Source organism: Pyrgilauda ruficollis, unplaced genomic scaffold (assembly GCF_017590135.1).
Source record: "Pyrgilauda ruficollis isolate IOZ18807 unplaced genomic scaffold, ASM1759013v1 scaffold106, whole genome shotgun sequence".
In the NCBI taxonomy this organism is placed as follows: domain Eukaryota; kingdom Metazoa; phylum Chordata; class Aves; order Passeriformes; family Passeridae; genus Pyrgilauda; species Pyrgilauda ruficollis.
Genome location: NW_024508766.1, coordinates 1492727 through 1518933, shown reverse-complemented (window position 1 = coordinate 1518933; position 26207 = coordinate 1492727). Strand labels below are relative to the sequence as shown.

The 26207-nt window shown below is 42.7% G+C and overlaps 2 protein-coding genes across 2 annotated transcripts; one reads left to right on the top strand and one right to left on the bottom strand.

Moving 5' to 3' along the window:
* The first annotated feature begins 495 nt into the window (after positions 1 to 495).
* Positions 496 to 12191, top strand: CHRNB3 (cholinergic receptor nicotinic beta 3 subunit). Its single transcript, XM_041470747.1, has 6 exons — positions 496 to 538; positions 3631 to 3782; positions 4832 to 4876; positions 9155 to 9264; positions 9488 to 10370; positions 11663 to 12191. Exons 1-6 carry the CDS (start codon positions 496 to 498, stop codon positions 11795 to 11797), a joined length of 1368 nt encoding a protein of 455 aa, XP_041326681.1. The 3' UTR covers positions 11798 to 12191.
* A 4369-nt stretch (positions 12192 to 16560) lies between these two features.
* CHRNA6 (cholinergic receptor nicotinic alpha 6 subunit) lies at positions 16561 to 25952 on the bottom strand. The gene is made up of 6 exons (XM_041470735.1): positions 25703 to 25952; positions 23224 to 23363; positions 22042 to 22086; positions 20880 to 20989; positions 19759 to 20743; positions 16561 to 16772 (listed from the first exon to the last, which is right to left on the bottom strand). The coding sequence occupies exons 1-6, from the start codon at positions 25779 to 25781 to the stop codon at positions 16650 to 16652; spliced, it is 1482 nt and encodes a 493-aa protein (XP_041326669.1). The 5' UTR covers positions 25782 to 25952; the 3' UTR covers positions 16561 to 16649.
* Between the last annotated feature and the right edge of the window lie 255 nt (positions 25953 to 26207).

Here is a 26207-nt window from a genome sequence, read left to right as displayed (position 1 = left end):
GCATAGAATAAGCTAAATTAAGTCTGTAGGGAGTCTGCCTCTACAACTGATACAGCTGGAACAAACAGATAATCTTTAAGGCATCTGATTTATCTTTGGTTCTGAACTGCAGCCTGTTTTTTTTTTTTTCCCAGCTCTAATCAGTAGTAGCGTAAAATATATTTTTCCTCCTTAAAAGACTTTCTTCTTGCATACTCCTAGACTGCAGCGCTTATAGCCATGTTAATACTGCCACAAAGAGATCAGTCAGAGTTTAGGACCCAGAGCCCTGTTTAAGGCTTACGGGATGTGACAGCTGACTGAAAATCAATGAAGTGTGATTTACCAAGCGTCATAATGAGGGCAAGATAAGGCTAGAAAGGTGCTGCCTTGCTTTGCAGACTCAACTCTCTGCTTCGATTTTTAACTAGATTGTTTTAGTCCGCTGCAAAGATGAGACCGATTTGCTAATGAAGACAGAAGATCAGATTTAAAGGAAAAGCCACGGTGGTGCCCATGCTTTGCCTAGTGCTCATTGCGCTGTGTCTGAGCCACTCAGGTAGGTGTGATTTCTTCTTCTTCCAAGCTGAGCTGCAGGTGTTCAAGTTTTTTTTCTGTTGGCCGGTTAGCTGCTGCTTTCTCAGATATGGTGAATGCTGACTTCCCTTGGTCATCCTCTGAACACTGTGTGAGTAGCAGAAGAGGGTTGTATCAGTTGCTGCCTTTGTATTGCAACCACGGTCAGTTTGACATCTAGGTTTTAATAACTGGTGGTGGGGTAATTGCTGCCTAGAAATTAACAAAAAATCCTAAGCTCGAATTTTGGCTGCTAAAGGGAATTAAGGGAGAATTTCTGTCACCAAGAGAAAAACTGAAGTGCTTCAGGCAAACTGATAAAAGGCTAAGTGTCTCGTCTGTGCTTATTGGGGTGTTTTGCACATTTGTTTAGCAGACTTTCTGCCCCAGAACCCCTGTCCTGCACCCATGGGGAACTGCTACTTAGACATATCACAGAGAGAGACAGGAACCGCGGGGAGTGGGGGAGATGGCAGACAGTGCTTGAGTACTCGAATACATGTTAGCCTGCCAGGGAGCTCCCCAGTTTTTGCCTCTCAGTGCATCATATGGTAGATTCAGGGATGTATCTGTCCTATGGCTGCTTCTCCTTTTTTTTTTTTTTTTTCAAAGGCAGTGCTACTTTGTTCAATATTTTCTCCATGGCTTTATCTAGTTTAATAATAAAGTGGGGCTTGGTCAAAGGAACTGTTAGGCTATTTTCCCACATGATATTTCTTATTTCTCATTAATAACTTCTGCTTTTAAACTGTCTTTGTGCAAGTACTGAGGCTGTCTTACAGAGGCAGCAGTCTTCTTCCTTCTGATTTTCTTCTTTGTGAGACTCCTCAAGTCTTTTTCACTTTTTTGTGGCTTCCTCAGCAGTTGAGATTCAACATATCCAGCCCCAAGCCCAACTTTACCACCTGTCTTCTATACCCACTTGCAGCATTAGGTACCTGAACTTTATGTGAGATGTGGGCTGTGAAATGGCACCATTTTCTTTTGAGGGAGGTCATACACACCCACGGACACAGAGGGTGTGTGGCTGCGTATATGTGTGCAGGATGTCATACTCAAATAAATGTTAGAGCAATAATAAAATTGCTCAAATAAATTTCAGAGCAATGTATTCTGGCAGTAAGACGGAGCTGGTTTTGATCATGCATGTTTTGGGGTTATGGATTTTTCTATTAAATTGCTTTTCTGTTAAATTTCTTGTTTTTAACAACCATACACCCCTATGAATCTCCTAAAGGGAAAGCGAAATGTCTAGGAGATGGAGTCTCTGCAAAGTCTCTTATAGTCAAGGGATTGGACCTGTGAGGTTGTGGGTAGTTAGAGGGGAGAAGTGTGTTCTTTGTCTTCCTTTGGCTGCAGATGCAATACCCGTCTGCTGTGTTTGGGCAACCAGTCTAGTTTCCTAGGACAGATTGCAGACACTGCTGTGGTGGAGCTAGGGTCTGGCATGAGAGTAAACCCTGGAACAAGCAGAAGGGGCATTTGTGGAAATAGCAGACCTCAAGGGCTTGTAAGTGACAAGACAGAGTGTGGCCCTATAGAGGACTGCTACAAACTGTGCTGACAGCTTGAGCCATTCCTGGCTCAGGGATGCAGCAGGTAGAAATGAATGTGAAAGGTCCCTCTGATCAGCCAGTCTCTACCTGCCCAGGGCTTGGTAACCCCACCACACCTGTATTGCAGATACAGAGGACAAACACAGCTTGTGCTAGAGCATCTGACAGTAAAGTTGTTATCCTGTGAGTGCAAACACTAGGTTTCACACTTTATAGCTCCTCAAAGAGGAACGGTATCTTGCTGTGGCTGGAAGTGGGGGATGACAGTGTTGCTTGGACCTTGTGCTATCCTGAGAGGACCCAGAGAGCATTAAGGAATGTTTTTTGTCCCATGGAAAGCACTGTTATGAGATCAGGGCAGTTCTTCAGCTGTGTTTCTTGCTGCGAGGTCTAGCCCTGTCTGCAGCCTCTGACAGACCCTAACTGAGGTGGAGGAGGCTGCACAGCCTGTCATGCTCAGGAGATGGGTAGCAGCTGCTGGGGAAGGGGACATGGGCAGAGATAGTGGTCCATGGTCACACCCTTTCCTCCATGTAGAGGCAGAGCATGACTCTCTGCCTCCAGTTTTCAAAACCGTCTGTGTTTGAATGCCCTTTCTCTCCATGTGGCACAGGGACCCTGCTGGGGGCTGCCTTAATTCTGATCGTTGATGCACACAGTGTGTGAGCATATTGACGGTACCCTCCAGGGCTCTCCCACTGTCAGGTCCTGGCACCACCCCTGGGCCTGCAGACCCCTCCTGCATCTACTTGGCAATCCAGACACAGACGTTCTGCTCACCCTGGCAATCCGGACACAGACGTTCTGCTCACCCTGGGGCTGGCAAGGCACAAGCTGGCCCTGGACAGTGTCCTGTGAGGTCCCTTTTGACTGCTGACACAGCAATATTGACTGTGATCCCTGTTGTGTGGGACCAGTCTTTTTTCCTCCGTGGTGGCTTTGAAGAGAGATAAAATCCTTCTCACCCTTGGTTGCTGTGGTGCACAAGGGAAGAGATGGAGGTCATGTCAGAACCTCAACACCACAGGGAGTGGGGCTGATGTTTGGGAAAGGATGGAGGGTCTGAACTGCCCATCCCCCATCATGGTAGCAAGAGGGAGGGGGAGCATGGTGTCAGTGATTGTGGGAGTCACAAGTCATGCAGATACAGGCCAAGACGTCTCTGTGCTTGCCTGGCAGATCTAGCTCTGACTGCATATCCAGCTCCTATTGCTGCCCAATGGTCTCTTTTTGCTTTGGCAAAAAGTCCATAGAAAATATAAACCTGGTACAAAGTCATCACTGCTCTGATGATTTTTTTTTTTTTTTTAATGTGAATTTGGCTTGGGCTATTTTCCATTCACTTGCCCTGGTTCTGCTGAGAGTCTGCATCTGAATTCCTGCAGAATTCGCTGTTCAAGACAAGACCTGCCTAGAGTTGAATTTTCCTCACATCATTGCTCTGTCTCATTCTTCAGGTCATGGCATTCTCCATGTCTGCTTTCTGGCAATGCCTCCACTCTGTGTTGCTCTCTTTCAGATGTGAATGCCTTCAGTTCAGTTGCTGAAAATGAGGATGCGCTCCTCAAGCACTTATTTGAAGGCTATCAGAAATGGGTCCGCCCTGTGGAAAACTCCAACGACACCATCAAAGTCCTTTTTGGGTTGAAGATATCACAGCTTGTGGATGTGGTAAGTGTTGTGTTAGTAAAACACTACTTTTATAGGCAGTTGTGCCTCCACCTGGGAGGACTGGTAATGTAATTAGCTTTTACCTCCTGACACAAGAAATGCACAGCGATGGTTGGGCAGCAAAACACTGAGCATGAAATGCTGCTGGTGATACAACCTTCTTTCCTCCCTGTCTCCCCTCCACCCCCAGCATGGACTGTAGGACTCATTTGTTTTGAGGGAAATCTGAAGGTCCTTTTTTCCCTATTGTTCTCAGGGAATATGGCCTAATTTCCATAAGGTTTTGAACAATCCATGCCAGACAGTCCTTGACATCTATGTTGCAATTTAATGACAAGACAGCTACAGGAGGGGACTGAGGAAGAGTAAGAGCTGGTTGGACATTATTCATTCCAAGCAAGCTTGCATTGATGCCAAAGGTAGTTCAAGTCTTAACCCAGCTGGTCACTAAGATAAAACTCTAGAGGCAGCATAGCTAATCCTCTGTTTCTGCTCTTGTGGAAATTTCCCCTTCTCTTTCCGCTGGAATGTATGGTGGAATTTTCACAATGCCCAGTGGTACCCACATAACAATGTGCTCCTTATATCCCCCAGCCCCTGGTAATGTCCCCATGTGCTGTGGAAAGGACACTAATTTTTTGCTTTATTTACATGTTTAGGATAATGTTTCAATTTGTATCTTCCCAAACTCACTACAGGCTGAGCAGTGTGGGGAGATGAGCCATCCTATGAGCCTACAACCATGTGCGACCTGATACCACTTGCTGGCTGAGCCCTGGCTGCATCCTGGGTCTTTGGCATATGATTCCTTTGAGCTCCTGTGAAATGCCGGACCTCAGTTTTCCAGACTCAGAGGCTCCCAGTGATAGCAGAGACAGCACCTAGAAAGTCAGTCAGTTTCCCTCAACAGTGACTGAAGAACCCAAGCCCATGGAAACAGGACCATAGGGATCTCCTCATCTTGGCACAGGGTTGGACTCGGCAGGTGCAGGGTCTGTTTCTAATGTCTGGTTTGGTATTGCAATCTTCTCTCCCTTGTGTCGCTCTAGGATGAGAAGAATCAGCTGATGACAACCAACGTGTGGCTGAAACAGGTAAATTAGACCACATCAGACCTCCCTTTTCCCCATGGGAGCTGAGCTGAGTAGCCATCTCAGTTTGCTGCCCACTCTGCCTTCTATCCCATTTCATGATGCTGAGTGGCCAGCACCAAGATACCTAACCTCAAGTTTTTACCTCACTCTTCTCACTTCAGCCTACGTATGGAGACAGAAAGGCAGGCAAGGCACCTTTTAAGACATAGGGTACCCTCTTCTCCTGACCTGCACCCCAGCTGTGTGCTCAAGCCAGTATTTATTTCAGGGAAGCGACACAGCTGGTACTGCAGTGGCTATCCCTGGGATGTTATATGTGCTCTGAGGGACTATCCTGTCTCATACTTAGAGGCCACACAAGTACTGTCTCTCTTGCCTGAGCCAAGAGTTGTGGCTTGGACATTTTTCTTCATTCCTCAGCATATGTAAAGACAAAAAGAGGCCAGTATGTTACACACACACACACACACACCACAGACCTTTTCCCATTAAAAGCTGTAGCAAATTAATAATATCTCTCTATCATAATTGCTTCTGGAACTGACAGTGATTTATACAAATGAGGGAAAGGCACAAATTGACCTGTTAGGTCTCCTTTCTTCTTCACTCCTGAAGAACACTGTTTTTGGTTTAGGTTACATTGCACCAGTTTATTGACCTTGTGACAATTATTTTAAGTCTCTCAGCCTTGTGAGTATCTGTAAAGATGTCAGCTGATCCTGGGTAGAGGACATAAAAAACAAGCCGTACTTGAAATCATGCCATGAGGAAAGGTTCTTGGGGGTTGCTGGGCTGGTGGATGAGAAATGTGTCTCAGTTTTTGTCTGGGTACTGTACTGCTGCAGGAGTGTGAGATTCTGGCTGGAGCAAGACCCCTAAAACCAATATGAACACTGCATGTAAAGGTGATCTCGCCCTTGAAGAGGGACTTCCCCTCACTGTGGGGAAGACAGAATTTTCCCCTTTTGCTGGAGAAATTTCTCTCTGATCCAAATACAATTGCTGGGAACCTGCCCTGAATTATCTGCAGTATTACAGTTTCCCCACCTTTAGCTGCAATTGTAGAGCCCTTTTTGTGCACAAGGCCACATCTTGGCTCCCTTATTTTGAGTACCCACTTGCATCAGACAGCAGAATCCTTCTGTAAAGGACCCTCATCTGCCCTTGTCTGTCCTCTCCCCTTTCCAGCCCATTCTCCTTGCAGGCTGTAGCACCCACCTTCACCTGCAGGTCCAAGCCCTGTGCACTGTAGACACACTTATTTCTCTGGAAGCCTTTGGAATCCTCAGATTTTAGCCAGGGCAGCTCCTCAGGGAAACTCAGAACTGTGATTTCCCAGAACTGGGCTTTCTGGAATTGTTACCATTTCTAATATCACTTCTCCATCTAATGAGCTGAGAACATTAAGAAGGTAATGCAAAGGGAGTGGAAAATGAGGCACAAGGTGTAGTTTTCATACAGTATAAGTGCCCTTAGGAGCTCCGGCTGAGCACTAAGTACCTGTGCCCGACCCAAGTGTCCTGCTGTGGAAGTTGTGTGTTCATGTAGGCCCAGCTCCCTCAGTTTTTCCATGTAAGAGGGATGATCCAGTCCCCTCATCATCTTTGTTACCCTTTTGCTGGACTTGCTTTATCCATGTTTTCTTTGTTCTGAGGAGCCCAGAACTGGACACAGAACTCCAGATGTGTCTCACCAGATGTGCTGAGTAGAACTCCAGATGTGCTTCCAGATATGCTGGGTAGAGGGACAGGATCACCTCCCTTGAACTCCTGGCAATGCTCATCGTAATGCACCCCAGGATTCCATTGGTCTTCTTGGCTCCCAGGACACACTGCTGGCTCATGGACAGCTTGTTGTCCACCAGGATCACCATGTCCTTCTCCACAGAGCTGCTTTCCAGCAGGTCACCCCCAGCCTGAGCTGGTGCCTGGGGTTGTTCCTCCCTAGGTTCCAGTATGAAACCTTGTGGGACACCACCAGTGACAGGCTTCCAGCCAGACCCTGTGGCACTGTTTACAAGCTCTTTGAGATCTGCCATTCTGCCATGTCTCAATCCACCTCACTATTCACTCATCCAGTTCAAACATCCTGAGTTTGCCTACAAGGATGTTGAGAGAGAGACAGTATTGAAAGCCTTGCTGTAATCAAGGTAGACAATATCCAGTGCTCTCTCCTTGTCCATCCAGGGAGTTGTTTCATCATAGAAGGCAATGAGGTTGGTCTCAAGCATGATTTACTTCTAGTGAATCCATGCTGATTGCTCCTGATCACCTTCATAATTTCTCAGCAAGAGTCTTACTTTTCTTGGATAAGCAAATCTTAAACACAAGCATTTTCTTTTCCTTTTTTTTTTGTTAACCTCAAACATCCTGGTGCTCAAGATGGTGGGACTTGATACACAAGCAGGCTGACACACAAGGTTCAGAGGAGCCTTTAGTGGTTGCTGAGAAAGTGTCTGGATTCAGGCAAGCAATGAGGTCTACTAGCAAGGGCCAAGAATCTGAGTCTAGTGTTTTTTGTTCCACTAGCGGTGGGTTAAACTCTTCAATGACAGCACAGAAATGGAAACTTGGTAGAACTGGAGGAAGGGGAGAGCAATTGCAGTGTCTGGAGCAGCTTGGAAAAAATGGAGAAGAGAGGGAAAAAGCCTTATGCATCTGCTGCTATGGTTTGTGTCAGCATAGCCCACAGGGAGATTCCTGTTTTAAACTGCTCATCTTCCAAGTCTGCACACAGCCTATTTTCTGCTCTAGTAAGAAGAAACAACCATTTGCCTTGGAGACATGAAAGAGCACTTTAGCTGGAAGAGAAATCAATGCAGAGCAGGGGGAAAGCAAGGAGTATTGCAGATGGAGCAAATAACCCAGGCCAAGGGGCTGCTCCAGTTCAACTCCAGAGGGATGATTCTATCTCCAGGTGGCTCACAGGGTATTTGCTGCTCTTGTGTTAGGGGGCTACAAGATGACTGTGTTGGTTGCTGCTCAGCCTTGACTGTCCCCTTGCATGATGTATGTTTCCAGCCTAAGTCCCATTGTACTATTGTAGGAAGTGTCCAGGACATAGGTGAGACTGTGACCACGTAACAGCCTAGGCTTCTGGAGACATCAGAGAAAAGATAATGCTGAAAGTGGTGTACTCTGTCCCTGATTCTGAAGCTACAAGCAGCAATGGCCCCTCTTCTCTTTCCACACCTGAACAATAACAAATGTCTCTAGTATAGCTGCAAAAAGCATGCGGAATCAAAGAAATAAGAAGGGAACCATATGGAGAATTAATAGACAATATTGCTTTTTTGGTTCATCCTTAAGTCGTGGAGGAAATTACCCAGTGAAGGCTGAGACCTCTGCATCCCTGGAGATCTCTTAGTGCTGCAGCTAATGGAAACTGGCTCATCTTCCACTTCTTGGTATTGACCACAGTCTACAGCTCTTGCAGGACATTGCTGCTATTTCTGTGAACAAATTAATATCCTCATCAATAATGAACAAGGATCAGAGAGCTGATTTTCCATTGCCTTTCTGTGGAAATCTCCAGGTTCTTGGAGCCACTTTGTTATGACCTCCCTGTCTGAAAGTCCAGAAAAGGAGAGAAAAATTATTCTAGAGTTCAACATGATGAAAATGGAGAGGATTCTCCCTGCTTTTGTAACCAAATACTTTACAATAACATCAGTAGTCTCCAGGTCTTTCTGATGAAAGACAAATTTCCCTTTTTTTTTTTTTTTTTTTTTTTTTTTTTTTTTTGCAAGGACAGTGTACAGATATTAGGTATTGTATTCCAATTACTTGAAAAAGCCAAGTCTTCACTGAGAATTAAATTAGGCCACCTGTACTCATTTGTATGCTAGTACCCACACCACCTAGGGTCCATGGGGTCTTCCATGGGGTCTGTGCCAGCCAAAACCAGCTTGGGCTGCTTCTCAGAGGGAAGGAAAGCTGCTGCACTAAAGGGAAGTGGCTCCTTCATTCTAGACTACTCTCAGATGGGCTGTGCAGGATGGTGAGTGAAGTGAGAGTCAAGTACTCTCCAGAAGTACTGGATTTGAGGTTGCTAGCCTCAAAGGGATGGGTTCCTGGGTCTCACCTGTGTCTGGAGGAGCAGTGCTTGTGGGGATAATTACCTCCCAGCCATGCCTGTCGGGCACCCTCTCTGCAGCTGAGCAGCCTCATAGCAGGTTCTGCCTGCTGTGCTGTGCATGCAGCTGTTGAGGCACATGTGGGGGTGAGGAAAGAGGCTGCTGCTTATGAATGGGAACAGAACTCTGCTGTTTTGTTATAGGAATGGATTGACCACAAGCTGTCCTGGAATCCAGATGAATACGGTGGGATCACTGCTATCCGGGTCCCCTCTGAGTCTCTGTGGCTTCCCGACATAGTTTTGTTTGAAAAGTGAGTAGCGTGGCTCCTTGCTCTGGGCTTGGGCAGAGCTTGGGCAAGGCACGTCAGCTACTGTGAGGCTTGTATGTGCTGTCAGAAGGCTGCTTCTTTAAGCAGTGTGAATGTTGTGCACCTTGTGCTCCAGGTGAGGGATAGAAAGCAGAGCTCAAATGGGGTACGACTGGGGCAAACATAATCCTGAACTTGGTACTGTTTCTTCCTGTCCAACTCCCAGTGCTGATGGACGTTTTGAGGGATCCCTGATGACCAAAGCTATAGTGAAGTACAATGGAGTGGTGAGCTGGACACCACCGGCCAGTTATAAGAGCTCCTGCACAATGGATGTGACCTTCTTCCCCTTCGACAGGCAGAACTGCTCCATGAAGTTTGGGTCGTGGACATATGATGGCAATATGGTGGACTTGATTTTAGTGGATGAAAATGTAGACAGGAAAGACTTCTTTGATAATGGGGAGTGGGAGATCTTAAACGCCAAAGGTATGAAAGGCAACAGGAAGGATGGGCTGTACTCTTACCCATTCGTTACTTACTCCTTTGTATTGAGGCGCCTCCCATTGTTTTACACTCTTTTCTTAATAATCCCTTGCCTGGGATTGTCTTTTCTAACTGTCCTGGTGTTTTACCTGCCTTCAGATGAAGGTGAAAAGCTTTCATTGTCAACTTCAGTTCTAGTCTCCCTCACTGTTTTCCTTTTAGTGATTGAGGAAATAATCCCTTCTTCTTCCAAAGTCATCCCTCTGATCGGTGAGTATCTGCTCTTCATCATGATTTTTGTGACCCTCTCTATCATCGTGACTGTGTTTGTTATCAATGTCCACCACCGATCCTCAGCAACTTACCATCCCATGGCACCCTGGGTTAAAAGGCTCTTTCTCCAGAAGTTGCCTCGTCTGCTCTGCATGAAGGCCCATGTAGATCGCTACTCGTTCTCAGACACTGAAGAAAAGGGAGCCACCTCGAAATCAAAGTTTCTGGGGAAGCAGAGATACAAGCAAGCGAAAGATGGAGAAAAAATTATTATTGCCTTTCTGGAAAAGGCAGCTGACTCCATTCGGTACATTTCCAGGCATGTTAAAAAGGAGCATTTCATCAGACAGGTAGGTGAAGGGAGGGCAAGGAGGGAATCACACTTTCCTTGACAGCAGTGGCTTCCAAGCTCTTTCCTTTTCTGCATGCTTTTCCCTTTGCCTCTTCCTCCTGCTCTCCTGTGAGACATATTCGTCCTCAGACCTTGATAAATAATATGTTTATTGAGACAACACATAGCTTCAAGGAGAAGCGTATTGTTCTGTGAGAGTCCCTGCTCTTTACAGAAGCAAGAGACTCTAGTAGCTTCTCCTGGAGGAATTCCTGGTTTGGGTTTATTTGAATAACCTTGTCCTGTGTAAGTTTGGAATACACACAAATCTGGAAGCCTCTAAACTCATATGCTCAAAAATGTAACTTTTGCACTTACAGGCAATCTCTATGGCATTTGCCAGGTGTCAGTCCTGGCCTCCCAGCACATACTGTGCACTGCATAGTTGCTCTATTTTGAGTGAAGGTATTCTAGATTTTCAGTAACACCTGTTTAGATTAGCTCCCTACTGCTATCCTTCCCCTCTCAATGAACCTCCTGGCTTTTAAAATAGCAAGTTACATGTTTGCAAACAATGAATCTCATGCAAGGGTAGGACAGTAGAGCAATGCAGCTGGCAGCATTTGGAAAGACTTCTGTTAGCATCCTGCTAGCAAGAGCTAGGGCTTTGTTTAAACTGTGCAGAGAGGACTACAGTGGAAAGAAGAGCAGTAACATGTAGTATGTGAGCACATACTGTCCATGACTAATACCTGTTTGAAGCTGAAATAATTTTTAAAAAAAGGTCCCTTGAATCACCTTAATAAATTGCACTTTTCTGTATGCATAGTTGTGCCAGCACTCACCATTCAAAATTCCCCTCCTGAGTGTACCCAATCTGAGTCAACAAATCACTTCAGCAAACACAAATAAATGGAACTGCTTGTACTGGAATCAATGCTTGTGTCCAAGTGCTGTGTCAGAGCCTCATCCTGGCATTTACAGGGAGATGCAGGTCTGTAAAAAGAAGTCCAGTTCACTGGAAAGCCATCCTCAAAGCTAAGTCTGTAAATTTTCATATATGCACTTAACTAAAAGCTTTTGTGCAGGCTGAGGAAGTCTCATCACCATGTGCATAGAACTATGGAATTGCTTTGCGGGTTTGAGTGATTTGCAGCTATGAGTGCTGAAAAGGGGATCTCTATTAGTTTTAGGCTACCACATACTACAAACATCTAATTTTAAAACCAGATTTGGGGAGCTGAAATGTATGTAGCAGTATCAACACAGTACCAAGCTTGTTACTATTTATGTTCCCTCTATCCTTCGCAGGTTGTACAAGACTGGAAGTTTGTAGCTCAAGTCCTGGATCGGATCTTCCTGTGGTTATTTCTGGTGGTGTCAGTGACGGGTTCAGTTCTCATCTTTACCCCTGCATTACGGATGTGGTTGAACAACACTTTGTAGAAAACACTCCCTCAATAACATACAAGTACGGTGCCAAGGGACAGTGGTGCCTTGTAGCTTGGTCTCTGCTGTACAACAGGGGAAGCAGCAGCAAGAATGAGGGAAAGTGATGATGACAGTGGGCATTTATTAGTGTTTTCAATCTTAATAATAACTCTACCAGTTACAGATTTTGCTGAAATCAGAGAAGAGCTTGGTACACAGCCAAGGTCTAAAGTGAACTGGGGTTGCACAACTGAGTTATCATTATTTTATTGTTAGTTTGGTTATATTACTATAAAAGCCAAGATTATTAGTTAAAATTGGAAATAGAAGGTGTTGCAGAATCATTATATTTAAAAGGCAGATCTGCCAGTTAAAATGCTACATTGTAAAAGAAGTTACAGTAGGAACACAAATCTCTACTTGGTTTATCTCTGTTTCCAATTAAAAAGCAGTGTAAGTGTCTACAGACTGCTTTATGCATGTGTCAGAACTGGCAATTGCATAGCATGTGTCTCAGAAAAAATATAAATACTTCTTAGATGGGATGTTCAAAACCTTGACTGTTTAGCCTCACCTTGCTGTAGGATCAGCTCCACAGCAGCGGAGCCTACCACTGCCCACCCACTACTAGCCTTTATGGCATGCACACTTCATCTCTCACCTCAGCCATCAGGAAGCTACAAGGTATTGCCCACTTTGCAGTATTATTTGCAACTTTGTTTGCTGCTCTGTAGCATACCAGAAGGCTGACAAAATGAGGATTTTTCTCCATGCTCCACATTTAACTATTATTCCTTCACTTGCTTGTTCACAAGTGGAAGATCACCTAAGTGAAGGTGGCTGTGCTATTCCATAAGGCAACAGTGATACTTCTGAAATATTCAGCTGGAGGGAAGCTGCAGACATCTCTTTTGGCAGATGAAATTTTGGTTGTTGCCGGAGTAGGGTTTCTCTTGAGAGCTATGTGGTGGGCTGGTCACCAGGAAGATACATTTTTAGATGTTGGCTTGTCCATGTTTCCTAGGCGATTCAGAATTTCATTCCTTTGATTAATTTATCCTTTTGCATGATTAGAAACAGCTCTTAAAAGTGTTAAATAAGTGAGATGTGACAGAAAACACCCAGGTGAAACTCTTCAACACAGGAATGAAGCTGTCACTACTTTTGCTGGGGCAGTGTTTTCCAACATGGGGTGCTTTAGAAAATCCCATTCAGACCTTGCAAATATTTTCAGGGTTAGCAAAGGATTTGGAGATCCAATTTTTGACAATCTAAATATGTGTTAAAGTTTTAGCTAGCCTTGATCCTGTCTCTCTACAGATGGACGTTAGAAACTGTTAAAAATACATAGAAGTGTTGTGCTTGGATTGTGCATGCACACCAGACCTCCATGAGTTAATGTAATCCTGTCATGTTGTGTTAATGCAGAAACTTCTGTTCAATTGTAGAAATTATTATTAATATTATTAATAATAATATTATTAATAAAGATGTATTTAGTAAATGATTCCTGGGGTGTCCATACACTGGGGTTTGCTGTTCGTTTGTTGTCAACAAATCTAGACTGTAGCCCATTTTAAAAGTTTTGTCCCAAATGTATTCAAACAGAGGGGTTTTCAGGTTCTTGGAAAGTCCTTATTACTTTTTAGCTTTCTCAGTGAGTTTGAGCAAGAAGCATTCAGACATGGTTATTATATTGCTGGAATAAACTCATTTAGTTTGGCATATAGAGAGAGATCTCTTAGCATAAGATACTGCCATAAAACTTGACCATTAAACCATAAAACTCATACACATTGACCATTCTATCAGTTGCTCCTTTCCTCTTGCATAAAGTGCATTTGTGCCCCTAGACAGTACTGTGAAATAGCTGTAGAGCCAGGAAGCTTTTCTTTCCAGCGTTTCCAGTCTTTTGAGGTCCACTATTGATAGGTATTCCCTATGAGCACTGCATCCAGGAGGCTGCCCGTTAGCCATGACAGATGACAACCTCCTCTCCTCAGGTGTCCATCTGACAGATGGTCCTGTCTCCACCATGCAACACTTCCGGTTGCCCACCCGCAGGCAGCACATGGCTCTGTCTCACACGTCTGTGTCTGATGCCAAGATGCTTTTTCTGGCTTATGCTGGTGAACATAGCAGAGCTCATGTGTTGGAGATGTATGAAAATTGCAAAGGTATGGCTTCTGGCCTTGAGTCTTCCTAGCATTGCATCTGGTACTGCTACATCTGTAGTTTCACTACTCATTCCCTTGTGCTCCCTGATCCTGAGCTTCTCTAAATCTCTTTGCTGCTGGCCCACAAAAGCATTCACCATGTTCCCCACAAAGGTCTGCCACTAAAAACACAACTAGGGAGCACATTTGGGCTGACAGTCCTGCAGTGGGGCCTTCCCTCTGCTCTACCTACTTGGCCTGTGGATGACAATATTGCAAATCACAAGTCTTAACAAAAAACCAGTAACCTTCTGCCTTAATATTGCCTCAACCTGTGCGGCCTCACTTTCTGGGAACTGGTTTGCTGAGACATTGGCACTGCTTTTGGCACTCACATATATGACCCACTCACCAAAAGATAAATATGAAAAACTCTTCTGGGCCTTTTAGCGGAGGTAAACTGGAAGAATGGTCTCCCTTGGGAAGAGAATGTAAAGAGATGTTGAGCTGTTTAATTGCTTCTGTGCTTTTAAAGTTAATTCATAGATGCCGTCACTCCCAAGGAGAGGAGAATTCTTGCTGCCAGTGGTACACTCATCACTGAGGCATATTAATAAGGGATGTTGCTGATGTGACTTTGGAGCTGATGGGGTGAGAATAGACCTTTTCTGTGGCTGTGCACAATGTGTGACCCAAGTCAACATCTGGGATGGCACCAGCTCTAGTTGTAACTTTTCTTGTTATTTAATTTAGAAGGTCCCCAACCTTCAACAAGAGTTGGGCAAGCAAAATTGTCATTTTTGTGTGGGCTCTTCCATGTCTTCTTGCAGGGACACACCTACTGCAGCCTTCTTCAAGGTGACAAGCTGAGATGCCTCTTGTATTCCCCATCTCCCCTCTCAAGTACTTTCACAAAGCTGGCAACAGTACATTGGGTTCCCAGTAGTGAATGTGTCAAACATGGCTGAGAATTGCAAAATATTGCTCCAAAAGTTACTGAGTTGGAGAAAGGAAGGGTAAATAGTGCACTAAGAAGAGACAGAAGATGACTTTGTAAATCAGGGATTTTGCTGAAGTCAGATTATTCACTGTGGGGTTGTAGCTGTCATGTGTAAGAGACCAATGCAATGCACCTTCAGCCACAATATTTTCATGGTTTGGATAGTCATAGAGTGTAACAGGGAATGCTGGCAGTCAGATGTTTTTTCTGTAGAAATGAAGTTTTTAGGTTCAGAATTCAGCTCTCCTCTTCAAATTTCCTTTATTTTCCCTCACCTTCTTTCTGATTAAAGACCCAGTAGTAGCATCTATAAACACATTTACAACAGGAAAATCTAAAAAAAACCCCCAATTCTTCAAGAAGGTGTATCTCAGGAGTGACATTTAATTGACAGACTGACAAAATAAACCATGCTTTTTCATACATCTGTCTGTCAGTTGCTACATCATTGAACAACATTCAGAGGATTACAGAAAATAATAGTTTTCTTCTACTTGTTGTTCTACAATAATGACTGGGTGAATTAAGACAGTTATATTCTTGTCATTCTGCCTTTATCTCTAATATACACACACTAATTCATTCCTATTCTCTTTATTATGAAACATCACAAAAGAGTAAAAGGCCAGTCAGTGACTTCAGAAACAGGGAGTCTTACTTTCCAAGGATTGGTGATGTTCAGAGCAGAGACTGATGCATGGCAGACACTGAAAGCACTGCACTGACACTGTACAGTTAAATTTAGAGGCTCTTATAAGAGAGAAGGGCTTTGTATTCTTGGAGCCACTTGGTTTAATTGTAGTGGTGCCTTTTAAAGAAAAACCATTCACCACAAAACTTACAGGAATCTAAACAAATGAGGGACTTAAGGGTAAACCACCCACATTTTATAGAAACCACATCAAGAACACATCTACTAAGTGTTTCAGGAGGAAGCACACTAGGATTGAGACCTGGTTACAGAGCAGCAGCCTCAGCCCCACAGGACATGGCCCTAAATTTCAGGTTTGCACACACAGCACAGACCCATGAGCAGTCAGGAAACAGAACACCGCTGCACAGCTGTTTGAAACAGGGTGCTCAGCTTTGCAGAGGATTCATGGTATCCATCCTTCTCCTGCTGGGATATGCATAATTTAGGTTGGCCATGGGTTTTAAAAACACAAAACCTCAGATCAATACAGTGCTGTCAAACCAATTCTGTCTATGACAAGTAGCTAAGCAGGGACAAACTCTTCTCTGTTGGGTTTATGTCTGAGCCTGAGCAAGCAAGAGTTTTCAGAGCAGAACCTGTGGACTAGGACCACTGTTCACCTGATGACATATGTGGCTTGGAAATCCTACTGAAGCTCATCAAGGTCTTGGTACTCACTATCAGGAAGTAAAGGGAACTTTGGTCACATGGAAAAGTAAGTGGCAGATCAAACTAATTTTAAAAGATTTTAGAAGCACAAAGTTTTCAAATGTGTATGACTCACACGGTAACCACATTCTAACATTAAGTCCATTTGTCATCAAATATGATTAAATGCTTAAGATCTGTCTGATTTCAAACATAAATGTAAACACATACTTTATTGTTCTGGGAACCTCGTGGCTGGGTGCTGATGAGGTGGTGAGCAGAGGCATTATGTTAGAGGAGAGAAATAGAAGGTAAATTTCTGAACTGAAAATGAAACAAGAGCAAAAGTGGATAAAAAGCAGTGGATTGTTATGTTTCGGCTATTAGTGGCTGGATAAAGAGCCCTACAGTCCCAAACACACAAAGGATTATAAATACCCAGAGAAATACTCTGTCTATCACCATAGCTATGTATTTCCAATCATCTTCCACCTGCAAGAGAATAAAAAAAGAGAATGATAAACTACATGTAATGTTATATACAATCGTGAGTTGACATTATGCAATAGAAATGCCCTTTGTGCCTTTGAATGTAAGGAAGAGAACACATGCAAGTCAGGAATGTTACTTGTCATGCTTATAGTAGCTGCAGTTTTCACTTCTCTTCAGAGGGGGCTGATTTTCTAATGGTATTTTACCACTTTTGAGAACATACAACACTGTTCTAATCTGCTGAATTGTTCTAAATATTCGAGTCTGAGGGCAGCCCATCCATGGTTGTGATGCTGATATTAACAAATAGGACCTGACCATGTGGTGGGTGCAGAGTGGGATGGTTTAACAGCAGGCACAGCCACCATAGCTGCACATCACTGAACCCTGTTGAAGGATTTATCCTGACAGCCCACACAAGACACACTTTGCTATTCTGCTCTGATTTGAAACACTGTTTTGCCAATCAAGCCCTACTGATTTCAGCAAACTGGACACATGGATACATGGACTATGGCAAAGCAAGGGTTCCAGCTGAGCAAACTGCAGTGTCATGTGCTAAGCAGGACAGAGTGGATTTTGCACGGCTGAGAGACAGACCTTAGAATCACATTCAATGGAGTTGCTGTCCTTTAAACTGTACCTTCAAACTTATACTGCACAAGAAACACTGCATCAGAACATTCTCACATACAAACTAGTGACTAGTTAAGAGCTCTCTGCTGAGGGATCTTCCACTTGATTTCCTAATTTTATTATATTTGCCTCCAAGAAAATACTGGCTTTAGGATTTTGATCATGTTGAGGGTGAGGAATACAGCAGCAGGTATTGGGGAGTATAAGTAAAATTTAAGTAGGGTAAGTTTGAAGTTGTAGACTCTCATAATGGCAATTCAGCTCAGGTGAGAAAGAGATAAATAAGGTACGACTTTTCAGGTTTGTATTTAGTTTAATCCTATCCAACCTCCCAAGGCTACTGAGAGGATAGCTATGATAGTCATTAGTGTTGGGTTAAGTGATAGAGATATTATGAAAAAGAGGGTGGCCATGATAGTAACATAACCATGGATAGAAACAGGCTGGTAGTCAGGGAAGAACCTTGGAGGACTTCTGAAAATCAGACATGGAAGCTGTCCTTTGCATGAAAGAACACTCAGGAAGAACTCCCACCGCTATAAATGTTTCTGCAATTTTTAAAAGGCTTTTATTTATATAGGACTAACACATAACGCCACCCATATTGCTTTGTATATCTGGCTGAAGCAGAAGCAGTCTCCAGAATCACTTTTTCTCAGGGCTTGCCTGAGAACAAATCCTGATTTTTCTCTGAAAAGGGAATTTTTTGTAAATTAAAAATTATGCTTCCCATCTCTTGTATGGTCTGAAAGGTAAGATACAAAGCTGCTCATGAACACACTGGACTAAGAATAAAATTTTATGTGGCAGGAGAGATTTGCAAAATGGAAATCAGTGAAACTAGAGAAGGAGGATTTCTTCTGAGCTGTATAATCAAGACAGTAAGTTATTTGGATGACTTAATGGAAAACTTCTTTTTGGGAGACCATCAGAGAAAGCAGCTGAATCAGTACATGAATATGTTTTATGCAGCTGGTGTGATAATGAAAGTAGGGCTGAAATGTGTGGGTTAAGCAAAGCACTAAGGCCATTGGTACTAAGCAGGGCTCAATCCCCATCCTCCTCTACGGTCAAAGATTCCTGTCTTTTGCTTCAGGCTGGCATGTGCTGCATTCTCACTATGAATTCAGTCACTGGTTTAACTCTACTCCTTTATTCAAAACTTTATAGGTTTTGCTTTCAGATGAAACTTCTTCTGCAGGGCATAAAGAATGGGGGAAATAAAGCTGATCTTTAGGTTTCATTGAAGTTGTATGATTTTCAACAAAATATTCTGATAGAAATAATGCATATCAACATTTTCCTTGTAAAGGTGTTGGAATTTTCAATATAAATACAGCAGTATTTAGCTTTGAAATGGATTTTACCATCATAGAGCATCTAAAAAACTTCAAAACCAAAAGAAAAAATTCCATGACAGATCAAAGATATATGTTTCATTAGGTTCTAAACACTTTTATAAATATCTTGAAGTGTCAGAGAATTTCTGCTCCTTATGCGTTCTTGGTGTCAGAAAATCCTTTTGCAGCTTTAGTTTGTGTTTACACAGGATGATATGGCCCCAGAATCCTTTAAATTCCAATGTGCACCATTTTCTATGATAGTAATCCCAAATAAGAAAAACATTTATGACCTCACACAAACAACTCATTTAGATGGTCTTCTTCCCAGGAACTTGTCTTACTGCTTCTGTACCTTTAGGATTTCCTTTTTAGACCACGTCCAGCCCTTTGACCTTCAGGACTCACTCCAAAGGGACTCTGGCAATCAACTTCCTAAACAGGCCAAAGTCTAGCTGCTGAAGGTCCAGTTCTGCTGTCTCCCCTCATAACTTAACCCCAAATTGAAAACTCTTATCATTCTGTGGTCGCTGTGCCCATGGCCTCCAACCGTCACATCTCCCTTCACTAGTCCTAGTGAAGTGTCACTAGTGTCACTAGTGTCACTAATGTCACTAGTGTCACTAGTCCTTCTCTGTTCACAAATGATGAGTCCAGTGGGGCACCTTCCCTATGTTGGCTTGCTTCCTGTGTCAGGAAATTATCTGCCACACAATTCAGGAACCTCCTAGACTGATTCTTCTCTGCTGCATTACACTTCCAGCAGCTTCCTGGCAAGCTCAAGTCCCTCATAAAAACAAGGCCTGGTGATCATGATACTTCTTCCAGCCTCCTGTAGAATTCATCATCTGCCTGTTCATCCTGCCTAGGTGGTCTGTAACAGACTCCTACGAGGACATGAGCCCTGCTGACCTAGCCCCGGATCTTTACACACAGGCACTCCACCCTGTCATCACCACTGATTTCAATACAATCAAAACAAGGCCTAAAGGGGTGGTTACCTCCCTTACCTCTTTGGTTTCGTTTTGAGATCTCATGTTCTCTGCGATGAACTGGACGTTGCTAATGACATCCTTCACCTCTGGAGAGTACTCCATGTGCTCCGCCATCCATCTCAGTGACTGATGGCTCAGCTGTCTTTTGGTGGTAGGGAGTTCAGTTGCCTGATCACAGTGACTGCACCGCTGCTCCTTGTGCAATTTGGTATCTTTGTGTTTGCTGTGCTTTGACTTGCCCAACTTACTGTCTGATACTTTCTTGTTTTTTCTGGAGGTGTTTTTTTTCTGCTGTTCTAGTGGCCTCTGCATCAACAGGACTCTAGGGAGCAGGCTAAGAAAGACAGTTTTTACCCATTTGGGCATTGTGTGTGTCATCGGAGTCCTGTAATGTATATTGAGGACAAACACTGTGATGACAATTGACAGAGTCACAAATATCATTGTGAAGAGTAAATATTCACCAACTAGGGGAATTACTAAAGAGGTGGATGGGATTGTTTCTGTGATCACCAGTAAAAATACAGTCAAAGAAAGAAGCACTGAGATGCAAAGATTAACTTTCTCACCACAATCAGATGGCAGGTAAAAAACCAGCACAGTCAGGAATGAGATGAAAAGACAGGGAATGATCAGATTTATGGTGTAGAACATTGGCAACCTTCGAATATAAAAAGAATATGTTATGTCTGTGTAGATCTCTTCACAGCAGTTATATTTGATATCATGTTTGTAGCCAGAAGCATCAACTATTTCCCACTCACTATTTTCCCAAAAGTCATTCATATCTACTTTGGATCCAATGATCAGAAGATCAATTTTGGCTTTGTCATAGGTCCATGAGCCAAATTTGAGTGAACAGTTCTGGTGATCAAATGGGAAAAAAGTAATATCCATAGGACAGGAGCTTTTAAATATAGCTGGTGGGGTCCAGGTGATCATTCCATCATAGCGAAGGAGGGCTTTGGTCTTGCTTTCAACTTGAAAATCTCCCACAGCACTGGAAAGACAAATGAGGCAAAACCAAAAAAATTACCATGAAAGTAAAATGTAGTGGATGTTTTTATAGGTGCTGCAAGGGGATATTTTTGAGAGAAAGATTCCAATGAATCAATGGATAAAATGAGTCATCATACTTATTATACAAGACAATATCTGGTTTCCAAATTTTATCTGCTGGTACCCGAACAAATTCAATGCCATCATATTGTCTGGGATCCCATCGCAGTTTGTAGTCATTCCAAATCTGAAAGAAGAATGGACAAGGATTATAAAACTTTAAATTATCAACAAATATCTGTTTCTCAGATCTTCCTGTAAAACAGACTATAATAAAGTGTAGCATGTGGAGAAAGGGACAATGGTCCATAAGACAGGAAGGCCATGACCTGGAGAAACACTGGACATGTGTGAATACTGCTCCCATTGATTGCTACTGTCTTCACTGTGATGGGATGGGGTGCCGTCCCATCACAGAGAAGTTGTCATGAACTGCTGGCATGCTGAGATCTCTCCTCTATCGTGTGACATCAGTAGAGAGCCTTGTCTGTGAAAGGTTACCTCCCCACTGCCAAGAGAAAATAGGGACCTTGCTGCAGCACCCCACAGGTGGGAGGAGGACAGCACCAGAGGAGACCAGCACCCCCATGTTTGGCCCACCTGCACAGGAACAGGCAGCTGCTGCCAGAAGACAGTATTGGTTCCACAGGAGCACTGACATACCAGGTCAGGGCAGCAAGGGATGCACAGCAGCTCTCTTGCATTGCTGTCTATTGCCCTATCATGGGGCCATGCTCCATGGTCTCTCACCTATCCTAAGTATGGTATCTTTTACAGAAAACTTTATATGGTGCACAATCAGTGCCTGAAAAAAAATGGTGCAAGTTAGCTATATTTTCTCAGCAGTTTAGGTCCCCTAAGGATCCTTACCTATATAAAAACTATCAGGAACAGTGGAGGTGTGTTCCTTTTTCTAATAAATATTTTGGTGGGGATGACCTAGGACTGCAGAGTGGCATATTTAATCACTCTTTAAGGAATACATCCAGCTCAATTTTCCAGATGAAAACAAACCATCATGAAGTTGGAGAAGAATATATCCCACAGGAAAGAAAGAAGATGTAACTTCTAGGTAAAAAGAATGAAGAAATTACTTTTTCAACTGTGGACCTTCTCCTTATTAATTTTTAAACATTCTTGTTACAAAACAAAAACTTACTCTATAGATGTGACTTACAAATAACAAACATTTAATCATTTCAATGCAAAATACATGAGAAATGCAAGATAGCCACTTACGTGTCTCAGCCACAAATTTGTTTCCATAATCTGATTGACTTCATCCTATAAAGAAACACGGGCATAAATGGTTTTAGTATCCTGAGGTGGCCAAAAACTTAGCCCATGAAACTGGAAAATAGAATTTCACATTTACTGATAGCAGATTTTTTCTAGCATCTTTCAAGAGGTTTACACATTGTACATTGTTGTGTGCAATAAATAATAATAATAAATTAAATAAAACTTTACTGAAAAAATCATGCTCCATAAATATCAGATATACAGAAAGCTGCACTGTTTTGCCAGGCATTTGACTATCTGGAGAGCACACAACCTAGAATTGCTCTGACCTGTACCAAAAGAAAAAGGTTCTTCTTGTGGCTGTGTATTTTGTTGGATTCAGTATTTTAAAAACTCTGATTACACAGTACAGAATTGGTCAAGATTCAAGGAAAAAGACATCTGTATCACAGTATTTTGAATTTTTATGCAAACTCTAGAGAAGATGCACTTGACCAGCACTAAATTAGGTAACTGTTATACAGAGACCTTTTTTTTTACAGTCACTTACTGCAATTGCCAATCAGTCATGAATCAGAAAGGTGATGCTTTGCTTCTTCCACATTGCCTCTGTCCTGCCCAGCATGTTTGCCCCACATCCATTTGCATTCCAAAACATGCAACATTCATCCCCACCTCCATGCTTTAAAACACCAATCTTCCACTTGCCACACTTTTCCCTTACATCATTTTGAAATAAATAGATTGAAAAAAAAGAATGCAAAAAAAGGAGAAGATTTTTCCCCTTAGGGCTACTGGGAAATGGCAGCAGCCCCAGAGGAGAACTGGTCATGTGCTACGCATAACGTGGACACACTAGGTGTCTCTGGAGTGGGCTAGCCCTGTGAACAGTGGGCTTGAACATTTGGTGCTCTGCCCTGGGCTCCACCTGAAGCAGAGGGGTTTGATGCTACAGAGTAAGGAAATGAATCTGTGTCATTCAAACCACTTCTTCAAGCAACTGGAAGAACTCATCAGACTGAAAGAACAGCAAAGGTTTCAGCACGTGCACGTGGACACACATGAAATGAAAGCTAGGAGAGTTGTGTGCAGCCATCACAGTTACATCTCCTGCTTCAGTGATTTGCATGTGTTTACAACCATCCCCAAAGCTCAGCAGTATTGTGTAGTGAGTCTTACCACATTTGTAAGCTGGGTAATGGCCAGTTCAAAATACACTGTGACAGGATCAGATACATTTTCCACCGGCCTAATGAACTGGTTGTACTGGGAGAAGAGTTTGTGAAATAACCGTTCCTCTGATTCGCAGGCTGTGGTATCTGTATTGGTAAAGATAAAGAACAGCTAAGCCAGAGAAAAGAAAAAGGGGGAAAAAGGTGCTGGATAACGTACTAGTCTGTGCTATATTTCTGGACCTTGTGCTTGTGACCATGTTTAAAGCCACCAGAGCACAGAGAGGAGAGGTTGCCAGTACGGTGTCAGTTTATAGCATCCTCCTGCAGAATGCTGGCTACTCCTTGTTTCCTCAAATAGTAAGGTAATGGCTTCAGTGCTTTTGTCTCCTAAGCTGGATTTAGCCTATGACCCTCCATTTGGCCCACCCTGGTATCACACCAAAGTAAGGTGGTGTGAAATACAAGTAGAAATGTGGTTAGTAGTGGTTTAATCTTTGTGCGTCTTCCTGGTAAAACAGGGTGTTTATGAAAAGCATAGCTACTTAGAAATTAAAAGCTTGAGGCTGCAACTATTGTATCAAAATCTCTATCAGGTGATTAGGTGACTACAACGATGCCTCCTAATCTTAAACATTATGACTGCATTTTATCTTAGAAATTGATATTTCGACTCTTTAGATAGCACTATTTTTCTTTGCAGAAAGTTCATTTATTAAGTTTTATGAACAAGAAAAAAATGGAAATATTAATATTTCTTATAGTATAGCATGCATCTATGTAATACAGAACTGTTCTTTGGGAACAAGCAGATCACATCTGTAACCCCTCATTAATGAAGAAAAGACCAGATGGCTTAGAAGAAACAAGGTATGTGACAGGCACTAAGAGGACTCACTGCAGAGTTACGACAAATCCTCCTAACCTGTTACACATAGTCCAAACCTGAAACAGTTATTTTCACAGTGTTAAAGGCTATACACTTTGATTTCAAAAGGAAAATATTAAATTTTATTGGCGCTGGTAACAACAGCTCAGAAGAACAATTTTCTTTAATAACTTTGCTATTGCAATACATTACTGTAATTCAGCACCTAAAATAAAAACACTTTATAAGCTCAAGATTTAGAATTTCTGTCTCATGCTGTGCACAACTGTGTTATCAAAGCTATATGATGATCCCAAAGATATTACTGATACAACTGAGGAAAAATTTGTTTTCAGACTCATTGTAACAAGTTTTTTGCATTAGTCCCAGATTGCACTAGAACACACCAGACAAGTAACCATGATAAGCCTTTATGATTGCAAATATTAAACACAGAAGGGGTTTGTGCCAGGCAGCATGATCTCTGGCACATAAATTTGCAATTTACAAAATTTGCAAAATATCCTCCAGTGAACACAAGGGCCTGTGGATGTGCAGATGTCCTGCAGGGAGACATCTGGTCTCAGTACGCTGCACTTTCATGATTAGATGGTCCTTCCACTGTTCTTGAAAAAGAGATTTCACCTCTAAGGTGATACAAAGCATCCTGAAATTGCAGGGGATTATTGTGACTGCAAGATGAAATGCTGGCTACTGGTCACTTATATGTATGGAAAGAAAATTCTAGTAAAAATTAAAAAAACTTGATGTTTTATTTCGTCCTTTCCACATCATTCAGAGAAGACACATGAATATGTCATGAAGTTTGGATTCTTCTAGATCATGTATTGTTTCCTTCAAAAAAGAACTAAAATTTTTCTTTTCAGATTTCATCATCATCACCCATAGCACTGTGATTAGAAGTACATTACTGTGGGAACATGAAGTCTCATGACTAAAGCAAATGTGTCTAAAATCATGTTTCATTTGAAATTTTCCCACTAGGTTCTTAATAGACACTTGCTTTAAAATAAAGTAAGAAAACCAAACAACTATTTAGGTTTTATCCCATGGTGCTGCTTTAAAAGAGTTTCTTATGCCTTGCTAAGACAAGCAGTATATTTAATGCACACCTTGGTCATCTGCAGAAGTGAAACTTTCAAAATAAATGTGTCCTAAAAGCAAAAAATCCTGCTAAACTCTGTGAGAGTTGTGAACAGAAATGACTGCAACATATCTAAAACACAGATCACAAACAATAGTGAAGAACAATAGATATAGTTCTCACTTTTGAAAGTGTGAGCACTGACCATGCACATCCATACTGTGCATTTTTTTAAGCACTTACAAATTCAAGCACCAAATGAAACTACTAAGAGCCCTAATCCATTTCCATTGTTTTCTAGAAACAGTTTTTCCATTAGTTATGAAACAAAAATTGAGGAGTTTTATATCGGAAAATTAGTATTGTTTTAGCTCTTTTCAAATACTGTTGAAATGTTACAGATTTCAGGTTAGAAATAGCTGGTGGAATCTTTACATTTAATTAATTCAAAAAAACAGAAGCAGAGACAGTAACTAGAAAACATTCTAGAAACTGGTATCAAAGAGAGCCTACCTTTAATCAAGGATGTGAACACGAATGCCCACACACAGAAAGCTGGGCAACACCAACACAGCCGCGTCTCAGGATGCATTGCTAGCAGCAGAACAGAGCTTCCTTTTGAGAACAGAGGTTTGGGGGAAGGAGCGAGAGCCAAGAAGACATATAACCCTCCTGATGGTAGGTAGGCAGTAGAAGGATGGATTTCTGTTTTGCATCTGCAGCAAACTCTGCAGCCTGCTGAGCAGAGCAAAGCCTTGCAGAGTTGCTTTCAGTACCACTAGGCAAGGAGAGCTTATGCCGTGCAGAGCGAAGGGAGTCAGGCAGCATCCGATCAGGTGACTTCACATTCCCAGTCACCCGCACCTCTGCCCCGGGGAGTGTGTAAGAGTGCAGGAGAGAGGAAAGGCAAGACACAGGACAGCCATTATGGAGCAGGGGGAGCATTCACTCAGCCCCTCACCCAAGGGTTAAGAATTCTCATCGTGCTGAAGCAGCTGCTTTAGCTATTGCCCGATAA

Coding starts and splice junctions, on each gene's coding strand:
- CHRNB3 (XM_041470747.1), top strand. CDS start 496: ATGCTTTGCCTAGTGCTCATTGCGCTGTGTCTGAGCCACTCAG. Junction 539..3,630: donor GCTGTGTCTGAGCCACTCAG/GTAGGTGTGATT, acceptor GCTCTCTTTCAG/ATGTGAATGCCTTCAGTTCA. Junction 4,877..9,154: donor CCAACGTGTGGCTGAAACAG/GTAAATTAGACC, acceptor GTTTTGTTATAG/GAATGGATTGACCACAAGCT.
- CHRNA6 (XM_041470735.1), bottom strand. CDS start 25,781: ATGCATCCTGAGACGCGGCTGTGTTGGTGTTGCCCAGCTTTCTGTGTG. Junction 20,990..22,041: donor CAAATTTGTGGCTGAGACAC/GTAAGTGGCTAT, acceptor TTCTTCTTTCAG/ATTTGGAATGACTACAAACT. Junction 20,744..20,879: donor GATATTGTCTTGTATAATAA/GTATGATGACTC, acceptor TTGTCTTTCCAG/TGCTGTGGGAGATTTTCAAG.